The sequence below is a fragment of the Engystomops pustulosus genome, chromosome 7 (genome assembly GCF_040894005.1).
Source record: "Engystomops pustulosus chromosome 7, aEngPut4.maternal, whole genome shotgun sequence".
NCBI lineage: Eukaryota > Metazoa > Chordata > Amphibia > Anura > Leptodactylidae > Engystomops > Engystomops pustulosus.
The window spans coordinates 57198917-57215409 of NC_092417.1; the positions used below are offsets into that span (position 1 = coordinate 57198917).

A 16493-nucleotide genomic window follows, 5' to 3' on the forward strand; every position below is an offset into this window, starting at 1 on the left:
AGCTTATGTTCTCCTCAGAATCCCTTCCAGGAGCCTCTGAATGCTTTCCTATCTGTTTGAACACACATGATACCTCCTCTTCCTTCTGGGGGAGGGATGGGCATTCAGAAATGCTTTATAGTGTAGCATAATTCTTCTCAGGCAGTTTACAGAGTGCAGACAATCTCTGTGCTCCTCTGACTTAGAATAAGTTCTACCACAACACGGTAGAAACTTTGGTAAAATATGGGGTTTTTGGTTTTCCTTACTTGGGTTGTTTATCTGCTCATACTCTTGGGCATAGTAGGTTTCCTTCTGTGCACTGGATATATCTACTACACCCACGTAAAGTATGACCACATCCCGGGACCCCCCAGAGAAAGGTAAGTTCTGCAACATTTTCATGTACATGTGCTTCATGTATTTTCCGCACCAATCCCCATCTGCTGCAAAAAAACCATTATCTTATTTTATATAATGTTTGCAGTGATTTTTATATACATCATTTTCTATGTAAGCAACAATTGGTCCATTGAATTTTCATACCCATGCCAATGCAAAGTCACTTTGCATAATAAGTATAATAATTCCCTTATTTATATATCGCACACAGATTATGCAGCACTGCACAGAGTTTTGACAAATCAGTCCCTGTCCCCAAAGGGGCTCACAATCTAATCAACCTACCAGTATGTTTTTGGAGTGTGGGAGGAAACCCAGACAGAACATACAAACTTTTTGCAGATGTTGACCCTGGAACTTGAACCCAGGTCCCCAGCACTGCAAGGCTGAAATGCTAACCACTAAGCCACCGTGCTGCCCTATACGCAATGTAAAGTTTTTTATGTTGCAGATTTGGAGGTAAATATCAGAATAAAGCAGCTGGTCCAAATTTCATGGGGGTCCAACAGGGATATCTGAAATAAATAACCTGCAGTGGACTAGTATGTTGTGATTTGACATACTGTTTAGTCATAACAGTCATAAACATTTGCAAAAGCCGCATGTAAGAAATCTGTCTTTTCCTGACAAAAAAGGAAAATGATGAGGTCAGCGCAGATACATTTTAAGAACCATAAATTGGGTGCAAAGCAACAAAAAAGATCCATACTCAGTTTTTTCATTCATTGAAAGCTGAGATCATAACAATCCTTATTAGCCTAAGTGAGCTTTGCTCTTTTGCTCACACACACAGGTAATGAAGCTCCAAGGTACAGCAGCTACTATCAGTATATCTCTGCAGCAGATAACTGCATATCATCAGTATATATTTTTACTTTACCTTGAACCTTACTTTATGCTATTAAATTCTGCTGATAATGTAGTAGAAACATATAGAACCCCATTCAATGTTACCTGTTGTGTAGAATGTTAAAAGGAAACTTTTTCACATTATATAAAGTTTAATACAATTCAGTAGTAAAATCATATTGACCTAGAGTTACAAAGTATTTATACTAAAGCCTATTAGTAAATATGGAATGCATTCAACCTGAGGTGATAATGTTGTGTATGTCCAATTACCTTTAGAAGTCACATTAGTGAATGGATTCAATTTGTTTGCCATTTATTATCAGTATAACTGCAGTTCAGAGGTTTGTTGGAGAATATTAGTGACAATCAAGGGACACATCAGACAGCTCAGGAATACAGTTGTGGCAAAGTGTATTGCAGGGATTCATTAAAAAAATTACTAAAACTTTGAAAATCTCACACAGCACTGTTCAATCCATCATCTGTAAATGTAAAAAATAGGTCACTGCTAACCTACCAGGACATGACCATCCACGACTAAAGAATGAATTAGGGAAGCCTAAGGGCATAGGGCAGTGGAATAACAAGACACCAGTAGGCCCTGGTGCAAACTATGGATGAGGGCCCCATCTGCCACTCCGTCCTGCACATTACACTTGATAATAAACATATATGCTACACAGACATTAATCACAGCAGAATACTCATATATCAGCCTCCCCTCATTTATGAAATACCCAGCACCCTCCATTATTCATGAAATGTCCAGCAGAAGCCTCCCTTCACATATGAAATGTCCAGCAGCCTCCATTATTCATGAAATGTCCAGCAGCAGCCTCCCTTCACAAATGAAATGCCCAGTGGCAGCAGCTTCCCCTCACTAATGAAATGTCCAGCGGCAGCCTCAAATAATTAATGAAATGTCCAGTAGCAGAAGCTTCCCCTCACTGATGAAATGTTCAGCAGCAGCTTCCCCTCACAAATGAAATGTCCAGCAGCAGCAGCTTCCCCACTATTGAAATGTCCAGCAGAAGTCTCCCCTCACTGAGATGTCCAGCAGAAGTCTCCCGTCACTAAGGTGTCCAGCAGAAGTCTCCCGTCACTAAGGTGTCCAGCAGAAGTCTCCCGTCACCAAGGTGTCTAGCAGGAGCCTCCCCTCACTAAGATTTCCAGCCGCCTCCCCTCAATAAGATGTCCAGCAGCAGTCTCCCCGCAGTAATTGAATGTCCAGAATTTCCCGTAACTAGTGTCCCAACAGGGCCCCTCGTAATATAACATAATAATTTCATTACTTACATCCCCACGATCTCCATGGTGTGCTCTTCATTCTCGGGTGCTCTGCTTGTGCACACTGTATAATGTGGCAACGCCTGATGACGTAATAGAGTGTGCGCAGGCAGAGCACATGAACATGTCTTTGTCCCACTGTTGGACCCCCAGTCTTTGTTTGTCAGACAACAGACTGCGTTCCCCCTCCACTCCCAATCACAGGCACACCCCCTGCTTCCACAATCATTATGCTCCTGGCCCAGGGTCCTTCTGGAGAAGTTGCAGAGATCCATAGCTTAGGTAGGAGAATTAGTCCACAGGACAACTATTAGTTATGTACTCCACAGATCTGCCCTTTATGGAAGAGTGACATGAAGAAATTCATTTTTAATACCAAATTTGCAGTTTGTGTAAAGCTATATAGGGTTTTCATGAAGCATATGGAAGAAGGTTCTGTGGTCATATAAAACCAAAATTAAACTTTTTGGCCAACACTGCACATCACCCTCAGAATACCATCCCCACTGCGAAGCATCAAGTCAATAGGAAGATGGATAAAGCTTAGCACAAGGCAATCCTGTAGAAAAACCTACTAGAGACTGCAAAATACTTGTGACTGGGGTATAGATGAGCCCCTCAGGAAGTGCAGGAGGAACAGTAAGACTGAGACGTTCTGCTGCACAGTGTAACAACAGTTTGTAAAAGCCTTAGCACAGGGGATAAGCTAGCCCCTCGGGCTCATTAGCATAATTTTAAAAGTTGATTTTAGAAGGAAGGAGGTCATGGATAACAAATATAAAAAGATTATTATAGTTAAAGAGCCTGAATCTATGAGTAGGTGTCTGTGGATCATTAAGCTTGATTTTCATGGTAGATTTCCTTTAAAGGATATGAATACTTTTGCAACCCCCTGTATTAATGACCCTCTAACAGATAGTTTATATTTTGTTGATAAATATATTACATGGATGTAGTAAAATTGTATGTTTTACCTGCAGTTTCTTCCTTGGACATTCACCGTCAATGATGAAAATGATGAACAATAACTTGATAATTTATGACCCTTTCTTCGAATGGTATGTATGTGGTCTTATTGCTGAATAATTTATCATAGCAGAATAATAGCAGAGTGTGCAAGTGTTCTCACAGAAGAGAATGAACTAAACCTTGACACTTCTTGCATAATCTTATTAACTATGAGAATCAAGGATTGCAGATGCTGTAATCTGTGATCAGTCCTTCTTTTCCTGTAATAAGACATAAGTTTACCTAAGGATGTATTCAAACTAACATGTGCATGCCGGCTGTAGCCTAGATGAGCACACGTCAGCACGCTAGAGGCGGGGAGGGATAAGCGCTCCTTGATCGTCTCCATAGGAAATAGTGCTGCACGGCAGTTCACGGCCGAAGATAAAACAAGCTCTATCTTTTTTGCGGCCATGGCACGGTACCGCAAGCACTGCTCCATAAGCGCTTATACCTCCCTAGAATGCCATCTAAAGGAGGACTAATCTACATATCCAGCTCACTGCCTAGCAACCCTGCTGTACAGCGGGCATACATCGGCGCTGTGGAGAGGAGCAGGGGATGAGCGCAGCTCACCTCGCCCCTCTCCATAGGAATACACAGCGCACGGCGCTGTATTACATAGAAAGATAGGACATGTACTATCTTTCCATGGGCTATGGAGCGGTACGGTGCCGCACGTGTCCTTCACTGTACCGCTCCCGTACAGGGCCGTGAGCCCATAGAAGTGTATGGGGGACGTATATCGGCCATATACACGTCCCCTGTACATGTGTGTGAATGTAGCCTTAATGATAGTAAAAACACGGATGTATTTTGAGGAGCATTTTACCAAATGCTTGTGTTCGGTAAGTATGGTTGTAATAAGTTGCAACTTACACAATGGAAGCATTTAGGTCTAAATACGTCTGCATTCAGACATCAGGGAGGCATATGCATTCAGGGAGGAGTTTGTCCAGATGCGCCTAAAATGTCATTCAATTTTGTAAACATTAGGTAGTGTTAGGTAGGACCTATTAAAAGCAATTAATTGCTTCTGCCAGCTCCTATTGTGGCCCCTCATTCCCCCCTCATATTGTGGCCCCTATCATCTCCCCCTCATATTGAGGCATCTCATCTCCTCATATTGTGGCCCCTCATCTCCCCCTTATATTGTAACCTCTCATCTCATTGTAAACCCTCTCATTTTCTCCTCATATTGTGGGCCCTCTCTCATATGCCTCATATTGTGGGCCCCCTCTCATATGCCTCATATTGTGGGCCCCCTCTCATATGCCTCATATTGTGGGCCCCCTCTCATATGCCTCATTTTGTGGCCCCCCTCTCATATGCCTCATATTGTGGGCCCCCTCTCATCCTCTTTTCCTTGTTTAAACTAAATTGAAAAAATAAACACCACATACTCACCTGGCTACATTTCCCAGCACTTCTTTTCATCATCCTCCATGCTGTGATGCCAGCAGATCTGATGACATCATCACTCTGCGCCTGACAGCATCACAGCTGCAGCAGGGGAACAGTGATGATGCAGAGAGCTAATAGTTCTCTCTGGACACAGAGTTGAAGTCCTGACACAGATGACAGGGGGGCAGAGCCAGTGCATGGTGGGAAAATACGACTGTGGATGCAGAACGCAAGCTGCTAAGAAAACTTTATTATAGTAAGTTATTGTTTGTTCTAAAAATGCCAGGATTTTTTTTCAAATACATTTTGGGGGTATGGTGTTTATTGTCTGGGTAGACCCAAGGGAGTCTAAAAAAGGGTGGCTGCTGATAGGTTGCCTTTAATTTTTTTATTTGTGGATCTACAGGTGACAAAAGATAATTTTTAGATCAGCATAAAACATACAGATGAGGAAATATAGAGAATTACCGTATATAATGTAAAAGGCCTTTGGAGGATTACTTAAAGGGGTTGTCTGACTATTTGGAAAACTTAGCAGGAGGGCTTTTGAAAAAAAAAAAAAAAAAACAACCTCCAATGCTCCTGGTCTCCTGCGTCATGGTCCGTCGGAGCCGTACCTGTTATTTTACAGGGGCATGGCCCCTCCATTCTGGCAACTTACAACAGACTGTCATGGCACCAAAGGGTGGCGGCGCAGAACACCGGGAGTGCCGAAGGGGATAAGTACAGCTTACATTTTTTAACAGCACCCCCTCACCAGTCCACCTTTAGAATTTTTATTAAAGTAGGACAACCCCTTTAAGCCAGGTGGCTGTATGTACAGTATAATGTTTTGAATATTTATTTGGTGAATGGCTAATTCTGGATAAAGATTTACAATACATCCTAAATATACAACTATATATAAAGCCGTGGTCTTCAAATGTGCCTAGACCTTTGGTTGGAGCCGCAATTCTATGTGATTTTAGCAAATGTAGCATCCATACTAAGATATTGCATTTTTCCCTATGTAAATGTAAGAACCTTTGGGTCTCACACAATCTATTTATAGGGTTGTTCAGAATATTGGCATTGTGGTTCAGTGATGACCAGTACAGCAGTTAAAGAGAACCTGAAATTTGCCTGCTAAATCACTGCCAGTATGTTGTCCACCAGCTGAACAGCTTCTTGATCATGTTTCTCTCATGGCCTAGCTTGGTGGCATCATGAAGAAAATGAATTTTGAAGTCAGGTGTTAACTGGTTGTATAAAGTCAACATGTGGAGAGTTTAACATTGTAAAAGTCAAGCTCTCCCCGCCTCAGAACACCTCTTCCCCTGTGATTGACATCATGTGCCAGACTTCAGGAGATCTGGTTAATGATGTCCCTGGAAGCAGGACCATCAATTACAGTGAATGGGTGTTATAAGACAGGGAGAGCTTGACTTCAGTGTCTTCTGCCTCCTTGACTTCAGAAAACCAATTTACACCTCAATTCAAAGTTCATTTTATGGATGATGCCACCACACCAGGCCATAAAAGAAACATGATCTAGAAGCTGCTCAGCTGCTTGATAACAAACATTTTTGATGACAGGTTCACTTTAAGGGCTATGTCCACACGACCAGCAGAGATACAGCACTTGATTTCCATGGGGACAGACGGGTAAGTAATGATCCTTTATTTATTTCTTACCCTATTTCCAGATGGTAGATAACCCCTTAAATGTGTGTGGCCATTTCAGATACATCAGGAAGTTCATAATGCATTATTTAAGATTACTGTACAGAGTAAATATTGACCAATTCAAGGACACCACATAAACCACTGATAAGGTACAAGGTATGTTTAGAGAGTCACATCACTGGCCTTGGTGATTTAACCCTCTCCTGGCCTCTTCTCATAACCTAAAATCAGAAAGTAGGATGAAAATAACAGGGGTTGTCCTTACTATTAAAACGCTTTAACATCTGGAAATAGGATAAAATAACAAAAGAATCATTACTTATCTGTACATTTCCCTGCCACTCCTCTTGTCTTGTCTATTAATACGCAATGAGATTGCTGCAGTCAATAAGTGGCCATAGCAGTCTGTGCTGTAATGCTGCCATTGTGGCTCATTGAGGGGAGTCTTGGTGGCAGTCATTTTTGGGGATATTTATTTATTTAAGTATATTAATACTTTACATTTCGTACATAGGATAGAGAAGTATGGTCCAGTAATACGTCTTAATGGAGTACACAAAGTGATGATCTTTGTTATTAGTCCTGAAGGAGTTAAGGTAAGCTACCCAATAGTCCTACATATAGTTTTATTGACTGCTGATTTCACATGTCACAGTGATTGTTTTCTTTATATTGTGAATCATAATGGTGGATATACACCTTACGGTGCATTCACACGTTCAGTTTTTCAGATGCAATTTTTGATGTCCAAACCAGTAGTGGAGTGAAAAAAAGAGGAGGAACAGAGCATCTCAATGATATGTTCAGACAAATTGTGATCCACACCTGCTATTGGCTTTGAAAACTGTATCTGAAAGACTAAACGTGTGAACCCACCCTCAAAGGGTTGTGTAACCTCTTGGCGCTGAGTGCTGGGTTTTTACGCTCAGTGTCCGATATATATCTGACGCAGAACTTGAGATCAAAGCTGAGCCGGCATCATAAAACACGGGGTGTCGGCAGTGTGACACCCAGTGAGCTCCGATCTCGGGTGTTCAACCCGTTAAATGCCGGTCAGCACAACCACAGCATTTAACTTGCCTGTTGGGAGGCTCTCCCCCAGCCCCTGCATCGTTTTCGGGGGGCGCTGATGGCTGTCCGGAGAAAGTGTTGGTTAGATTCCGTCTGTGACAGGATCTTAAATGCCAATCAAGTAAAAGTACCCTAGGGTTAAAGTACCCTAGGGAATCTGAAAAATAGTAAAAATAAAAAAAAATAAAATAAAAAAAAACATAAAAATTCAAATGACCCCCCTTTCCCTAGAAGTCATATAAATATAAATAAACAGTAAAAATCATAAACACATAAGATGTGGCCGCCTCCAAAAATGCCCGATCTATCAGTATACAATAACATTTTTTCACTGCGTTTAACCCCATAATGGAAAATAGCTCCCAAAGTCGAAAATGGCATTTTTTTGACATTTTGAAAAATATAAAAAATTCAATAAAAAGTGATCAAACGGTCGTACAGTTGTAAAAATGATATAATTGAAAACTTCATCAAAAGTTGCAAACAATGAAACCACCCACAGCTCGGTACACCAAAGTATGAAAAAGTTATAAGCACCAGAAGATGGCAAAATCAAATAACAAATTTTTGTACAGGAGGTGTTAATTTTTGTAAATGTATGAAAACATTATAAAACCTATACAAATTTGGTATCCCCGTAATCGTACCAACCAAAGAATAAAGTAGTCATTTGTGGTGCACAAAGGAAGCCGTAAAATCCAAGCCCACAAGAAAACGGTGCAAATGCATTTTTTCAACCATTTTCGGTGCATTTTTAATTTTTTTCCTGCTTCCCCGTACATGGCATGGAATATTCAATATCGTCACTATGTAGTGCAATTTGTGACGCAAAAAAGGGGGAGTGAAAAATGGAAATGAAAAAACAAAATAGGGCCAGGTCGTTAAGGGGTTAAGGGCCAAAGCCACTTTCAAGAATGTCACTGCAGTAGAACTCCAAAGACAGACATAGAACTGTCGCAGTCAACCAGTCTAATGATAAATGTCCCCTACTAAATTTATACCCTGAAATACTTCAGTATGATTGCTTGTTCATGTCCTACACTGGAAGAAATAAAATTGTAAAAAAAAAAGTTATTCAATAGAGCATACATTAATAAATTAACAAAAATGACCCAAATCCCCATTAACACATAAAATGACATATAATGTGAAAAAGGTCAAAATCATAACACAATCCCCACAAATATAGTTTTACTGCCTCCACAACAACCTGTAGAATAAAAAATAAATCATTATTAAAGGGGTATTCCAGGAATCAGCATAATTCATATACAAATGAGTCCTTAAAATATAAGCTAATATGTAAATAGTTGTTATAAAAATGAAATTTTGCTCCCCTTAGCAGTAAAATGCTGCTGACATAAACTATAATTAAGAGTTAAAATACTACTGGCCCTTTAATCAGTCTGTTGATTTTCTCCGTGCGGAGAAGACAAGGGACAGAAGATGGCCGCTGGTCACATGTTCACATCACATGTCCTGCACCAGCCTGGGCAGGTCATGTGATCACCACTCTGTCTGGCTGTAGTGGGTTGATTGCAGTGCATTCAGTATGGCCAGTGATTTGGTGATGGCAGTTACACATCATTACTATGGTAACAGAGCAAGAAAACCTGTTACATCATCACTGGGAGCAGAGCATAAGAGGGTGGAGTTACTTAGAACTAAAGGATCATGGGACTTGTAGTTTTAAGGGGGGGCCATATTGGTGATAACTTGGCATAAAATTGTGTGAATCATAAAATCAAACAATTTAAGCTCCATTTTGTGACAGATGTCATTGAGTTTTGTTACATTCATTTATTTATAGCATCATGGGTTTTTGTATTAAACGTTCATATTCCCGGAATACCCCTTTAAATCTGCACGATGAACGCCGTAAAAAACATCTGTTAAAAACCCGCCAAAAATTATGATTTTAAGATATTTAAAAATGCAAGAAACAGTGATCAAAAAATATATCTACTCCAAAATGATACTGGTACAAAAAAATTAAAATCTTATGCCACTTGGAAGACGGCAATGCAAAAACGATCAATTTTTTCCCATATTAGGTTTTATTTTGAGAAATTTGGTAAAATGTAAGAAAAAATATCTACTTATGGTATCCCCATAATCGGATTGACCCATACAATAAAAATAAGACCTTTATTAGGCTATATCAGTGATGGCAAACCTTTTGGAGACCGAGTGCCCAAACTACAACAAAGACCCGCTTATTTATCGCAAAGTGCCAACACAGGAATTTAATTTGTGATTTATACTCCCTTCTCTGTCACAGTTTTCATTGATATCAGCACCTGAGGACACCAATAAAGCAGAAAATAGTCCCAGGTAGCGCTGTCACTTTAAAATAGCTCTGTGCACAACAAGTCCTGGGCTGTCTGGGACTGCAGGAAGATACCTGGAGTCATCTGTGGTGATGGCCTGAGTGCCCACAGAAAGGGCTCCTAGTGCCACCTCTGGCACCAGTGCCATAGGTTAGCCATCACTGGGCTATATGGTGAACACCCAAAAAATAAAGTAAAAAATCAATTACATTATTGATGCTCTACTCCTCCACGCCCCAAAAAAGTTAATATGTTTTCAACAATAGGGCATACCAACCCCAAAATGGTATCAATTGAAAATACATCTCATCCCACGAATAAATTGCCCATACATGGCCCCACTAACGGAAAAACTACATGTCAATTGCAATGTTTATAAGACAAAACTGGCAACTGCAGGGCGCTTCTTCCCTTCCGCTTCTGTTCTCTTTTTACCTTTTGGAAATGCTTAAATTTAAAGGGAACCTGTCACCAGGAGACCTATTTTTAGCACTCCCCCGGTCCCCACAGAGCATAGTACATACACTGCCAAAGTGTTTTTGTATAAAAAATAGGTTTTACAGAAAAAAAGATATGTTATATTGTACCTTTCATTAGCATCTGCTGTGTGACTAGGCAGTTGCCCAATAGGAGGGGCTGGAAAGGAGCAGTTTCTCCCCCACCCTTGGGAAACATGTGACCTTTTCAAATATATGAATAACTCCCCACACACGGGATTGGCTGTAGAGGAGCAGGGGGTGTCGCTAAGCCAAGTGATGGGTGTTTTCATATATTTGAAAAGGTAACGTGGAGTAGCTGTTCCCCAAGGGTGGGGGGGAACTGCTCCTATAAATTTGGTATTACTGTGATCGTACCGAACCAAAGAATAAAGCAGAGGTGTTATTTGAAGCGCACAGTGAAAGTTGTAAAAACTGAGCCCACAAGAACATGACGCAAACACGTTTTTTTCCAATTTTTCCATATTCTCATTTTTTCCAGCTTCCCAGTACACGGCATGGCATAATAAAAAATGCCACGGAAAAGTACCTAAGAATTTGTGCATAATTTGGTACACACAAAATAAGCCCCCACACAGCTCTGTATACGCAAAAATTAAAAAGCTGTGGATTTTTGAAGGTGGAGAGTGAAAAATGAGGGAAAAAACCCTGCATCCTTCAGGGTGATGCCACATGTGGCGTTTTTGGTCCATTTTAAGCATGCTTTTTTTGACTGTTTAAAACGCATACAATTTTAAAACAAATCAGTTTTTTACAGTTTACCATGCGTTTGACTGCTTTGAACCTGTTTATCTATTAAGATAAATAGGTTCAATGTAGCCAAACGCATGGTTAACAGTAAAAACCGATGCATTATAATAACGTGTGCATTTTTACAATGCATGGTTTTTAAACAGACCGAAAACGCATGCTTAAAAACTGACCAAGAAAACCACATGTGGCATCACCTTCAGGGGTAAAGCTACAAACTGGCTACGTGCTGAAGGGGTTAATGAACCCTTTAGGCCCCTTCCACACTTGCATTGCAGATCACGTGAGAGTTTGATTAGGGTGCGATCAGGGTTTGGTCAGTAGAGCATGCTGAGATTTAAACGTGCGTGAAATAATGTATATACATTATTACTACAGCATCTCATCATCTGTCAGTGTATATACATTATTACTACAGCATCTCATCATCATCTCTATTAGTGTATATATACAGTATACTACAGTATCTCAGTATCATGTATATCTGTGTATATGCACAGTATTACTACAGCATTATCATGTATGTCCATTTTTTAAAGGAATTCTTGATGTCACCAAAATACACTAAAGATGATTTCTATGATCGTCTGCACAGCATGTTTGGAGCAAGGTAACCATTGCTTTAGAGATTTTTTTTTTTTTTATTATTGTCAACTTAATAGTATAAGCCTACCCGAGTATAAGCCAAGACCCCTAATTTTAACACAAAAAACTGGGAAAGCCTATTGATTCGAGTATAAGCCGAGGGTGGGAAATGCATTGGTCATAGCCTCCCCAGTATATAGCCAGCCAGCCCCCAGTAGTATATAGCCTGTCAGCCAGCCCCCTGTAGTATATAGCCTGTCAGCCAGCCCCCTGTAGTATATAGCCTGCTAGCCCCTGTAGCATATAGCCTGCCATCCCCCGTAGTATATAGCCGGCAAACCCCTGTAGTACATAGCCTGCCAGCCCCCTGTAGAATATAGCCTGCCAGCTCCCTGTAGTATAAAGCCTGCCTGCCAGCCGCCTGTAGTATATAGCCTGCCAGCCCCTGTAGTATACAGCCTGCCAGCCCCTGTGGTATATAGCCTGCCAGCCCCCTGGAGTATATAGCCTCTCAGCCCCTGGAGTATATAGTCTGCCAGCCCCCTGTAGTATAAAGCCTGTCAGCCCATCTAGTATATAGCCTGCCAGCCCCCCCCCCCTCGGCAGGTCCTCTTCAAACGATCGATGCTCCAGTAGCTTCTCTGCGTCCTGCGCCGTGCGATGTAGGGATTGCCGCTCTCTGACATCATACTGTGTGCCATGTGTCGATGCACGGCTGACGTCACGATCCCTGCGACAGACGGAGCGGGGACACAGAGAAGATACCGGAGCATTGATTGATTGAAGAGGACTTGCCAGGAGGGGGGGGGGTTGGGTGAGTACACGGGGTTTTTTTCCTTGACTCAAGTATAAGCCGAGTTAGGGTTTTTCAGCACAAAAAATGTACTGAAAAACCCTAACTCGGCTTATACTTGAGTCAGAAAAAAAACCTTGTATATACGGTTAAGTTAAATGGGTAAAATCTCACTGGCCCTTTAATAAGTCCTGTGACTTTGTCCCAGTGGAGGAGACATAGGACAGAAGATGGCTGCTGTTTACATGTCCGCATCACATGTCCTGCACGTGCCTGGGATGGTCATGTGATCATCACTTTTTTGGCTGTAGTCGGTTGGTTGCAGTGTATTCAGTATGGTCAGTGTCATTGTGAGACCCATCTCAGTGAGGTAATGCAGTGATGGAAGTTAAACACATTATTACTATGGTAACAGAGCAGGACAGTTTGTAAGATCATCACTGGGAGTAGAGCATGAGAGTGAGGAGCTGTTACTGAGAACTGAAGGGTCATGGGACTTGTAGTTGTACATGGCGGCCATCTTGGAGACAACTCCACCTACTTTAGAAAGCCCATAACATTTTATGAATCATAAAAGCAGACTATATAATCTTCATTTAGTGAAAAATAACACTGAGTTTTGTTGTATTTATTTATTCATATCATTATGAGTTTTTTTTATCAGAAGTTCATAATCCCAGAATACCTCTTTAATGTTAGATTTTTCTTACTTCTCTATTGAATTTTCTCCTTTTAGATTTATGGGAAATGGCTTATTGACAGATCGGAATTACGAACACTGGCACAAACAGAGGAGGATTATGGATCCAGCATTCAGCAAAATGTAAGTAAATGTAATACCTCATGAGGCTGAGGCTCATGAGTGTCTGTGTATAGTAGGTTGGTTGTATTACAACTTACTGTAATAGTGTCAAATAGAAGTGATCAAATAGTATATGTGACATGAAAAAACTAGATGAGCAATGAATTGATGGCATATACAGCATTAACACACTAGATGTATGCACAGTTATCACTTACATACAGATTTATGTCTCTAAGCACCACGTGTGTTATGTATGTGTCACCTTTCTTTCCAGCTCTTTGATTGGATCAATGGGGACTTTCAACGAAAAAGCAGAGGAGCTGATGAATAAACTGTCAGAAAAGGCAAATTGGAAAAGTAATGTAGGAATGCACGATATGATGAGTAGACTCACATTGGATGTCATTGCCAAGGTAAATCTAAGCAATTCATACAAAATATGGGACTAGTGACTGCATTATGTTTTTTGTATTAATGTCACTTAAAATCAGATGCCTGGTAACTGAAAAAACTGGTCCTAAATTAAATTAAGTAGGTAACTTACGAGTACATCCTTAATTATAATTCTTGGTCTTGTTTTCTCTGCGAAATGGTGGGATACATGTAGGCCTCCTAAACTAGCAGTCAGTTGGGCAATGCTTTATTGACCAGCAGATCCTATATTCTACAGTATATGAAGAAAAATATTCAGAAATATAATACAAATATAGAGTATATAGAAGATGGCCATGTCACGGGTGCTCCAGCGACCCACATCTCAGGTCGTAGGCGCACCCTTGCGCCTCTTCGCGGCGGCCACTCTCCCTGATGTCACTAACCTCTCCACGCACCTGCTCCTTGTCCGGCTTCCCAGCGCGCGCGTCCCCGTCCCCTAGGGTGCGCTGGCACTCGTGAGTTTAAAGTGCTATTGCACCTCTGATTGGCGCTGGCAAGTACCGGATATTGCTTAAAAGCCGGCTATTCCCAGCATCCCCTGCCAGATCTATGCGCTCAATGCCTAAGAGAAAGCTATTTCCTGTAATCTATACCCGTGTATATTGACCTCCCGTTGTGACCCTGGACCTGTTCCTGACTTCGCTCCTCCGCTGCCAGCCCTGACCTCCTGCTCCGTCTCTGACCCTGAACCTCTGACGCCTGTCTTGACCTTCTGCCTGTCCCTGACCACGAGATTGACTTGCTGACTTTGTACCTCGACCTTGGCTACTACCACAGACAAGTCGCACCTGTGGAGCGACCTGGTGGCACCCTGCCGCAGCAAGTCCAGCTTGCTTTGCGGTGGGCTCGGTGCCACTTAGATTCGGGTCCCAGGTGTTGGCTTGTGTCATCGCCCGCGGTGGTCCAGAGGGTCCACTACCCCAGAAGCCTGTCAGGCCACATGCACTCCTTGGTCTGACAGAAATGGTGTCAACATGGCACCACAGCACGTGCGCACGTGCTGCTGGAATTTTGAATATATATATATAAAAGCATCTGGAATTATATGATTGTGGTAAAAAATTCAAGGCATGTAGAATCTCAGCAGATCTTAATTTGTGTGCTGTTCTCATCCTATTAGGTTGCTTTTGGGATGGAGCTTTTTGCTGTTCGTGATGATCAAACTCTATTTCCTCGTACTATTTCAAAAGTTATGAAAGGAATGGTTCAAGCACGGGATCCATTGTCAGACGTGTGTATTACATTTATTGCATTACATTAATACTCTTTCTGTTATTAATATTGGGCACACACAGCATGTCACTTTTCAGTCAATTCAGACAGATAGTGGCCATCTTTAATTTTTTTTTTTATTTTACATGATAAAGACATAGGTGCTCAATAGTTATTGTACAGTGTAAAGTTATAGGTTCGGTCACCATTGATATTTTCTTACCTTATAGTTTGATCCATTCAAACAAAGCTTTATCAAAGATGTGAAAAATAATATTGAGCTTCTGAGAAAAACAGGCAAAGAATGTGTTGAGCGGAGGATTGAAGCGATCAAAGATGGAGAGGAAACTCCTAAAGATATCCTCACCCAGATCCTTAAAGGCGGAGGTATGGTTCCAAAAATGCTGATTATGCAGAAATTAGAATACTGCTGCTAAAATGTAAAATTCCTTTCTAGACAAATACATTCAGTTTCCCTTTGTACTATTTACATTGTCAATCTATAGCCTTTTGTTTAGTTACCTTACAGTATGTTAATCTTGTCCAAAAACATTTCTTTTTTTCAAGTAATATGTAATTTTTAGGACTAAACTGTATACAGTTACCTGCTCTGTACCATATGTTTTAAGTGTTTTGAACCATTTTTAAACTTGGTATGCAAAAGGGATTGTCTAATCTGTCATATTTTGCTGCGCTAGTCAGTCACCTGCTTTTACTCCACTAACCTAACAGCACCATTAGATAGGGTATGAAATATCCTCTCTAGAATTCCCTCTTTTATGTTATCACACTCACCTTTCAGACTCAGAAAAGTGACTATTATTATAACATGGTAGAGGATCACTTGCTTCTCTCTGATTCATCTGCTTTCCTCTACTTTATATGAAGGCTCAGATAGCTGGGATTTTTATTATACTGTTTACCTATAATATACTATTTTCTTTTTAGAGTCAGAAGATGGTTGCACTATGGAGGTTTTAATAGATAATTTTGTGACCTTCTTCATTGCCGGTTAGTAAATCTCACTAGTAAATCTGTCTGTCTATCTATCTATCTATCTATCTATCTATCTATCTATCTATCTATCTATCTGGAAGTCCAGAGCAGCACAGCAGCGTGACAAGGATTGGTGCTAAGCCAAATGGTTCTTGGCAACAAACCTATAATATAAGCCCAGAAAAGTCAGCACTCTAGAGTTTCAAAAAAGAAAATAGATTAACTTTATTCCATGGTAAAGTGAGATATGAATTTAAAGTATAAAGTTCACATATTTTCTTTTTTGAAACTCTGGAGTTTTGCCTTTTCTGGGCTTATCTATCTAAATACAAAAGATCGAAGCCAACAAGAAGAGAGGTGTACGTACAGGTGCCTGCCAACCTGGCTTGGCTCTATGTAGTTGCAATATCCCCTTTTTCCTC

The 16493-nt window shown here is 40.9% G+C and overlaps 1 protein-coding gene across 1 annotated transcript in view; it reads left to right on the top strand.

Annotated features, from left to right (window-relative positions):
- The first annotated feature begins 91 nt into the window (after positions 1-91).
- Positions 92-16493, top strand: part of LOC140069853 (cholesterol 24-hydroxylase-like) — a 30748-nt gene continuing 14346 nt past the window's right edge. Inside the window, exons 1-9 of the mRNA XM_072116042.1 lie at positions 92-362; positions 3501-3578; positions 7112-7193; positions 11785-11855; positions 13360-13446; positions 13703-13841; positions 14984-15094; positions 15306-15462; positions 16024-16086. Of these exons, the coding sequence (XP_071972143.1) occupies positions 226-362; positions 3501-3578; positions 7112-7193; positions 11785-11855; positions 13360-13446; positions 13703-13841; positions 14984-15094; positions 15306-15462; positions 16024-16086 (925 nt within the window). The 5' untranslated portion in view covers positions 92-225. The remainder of the gene's footprint in view (positions 363-3500; positions 3579-7111; positions 7194-11784; positions 11856-13359; positions 13447-13702; positions 13842-14983; positions 15095-15305; positions 15463-16023; positions 16087-16493) is intronic.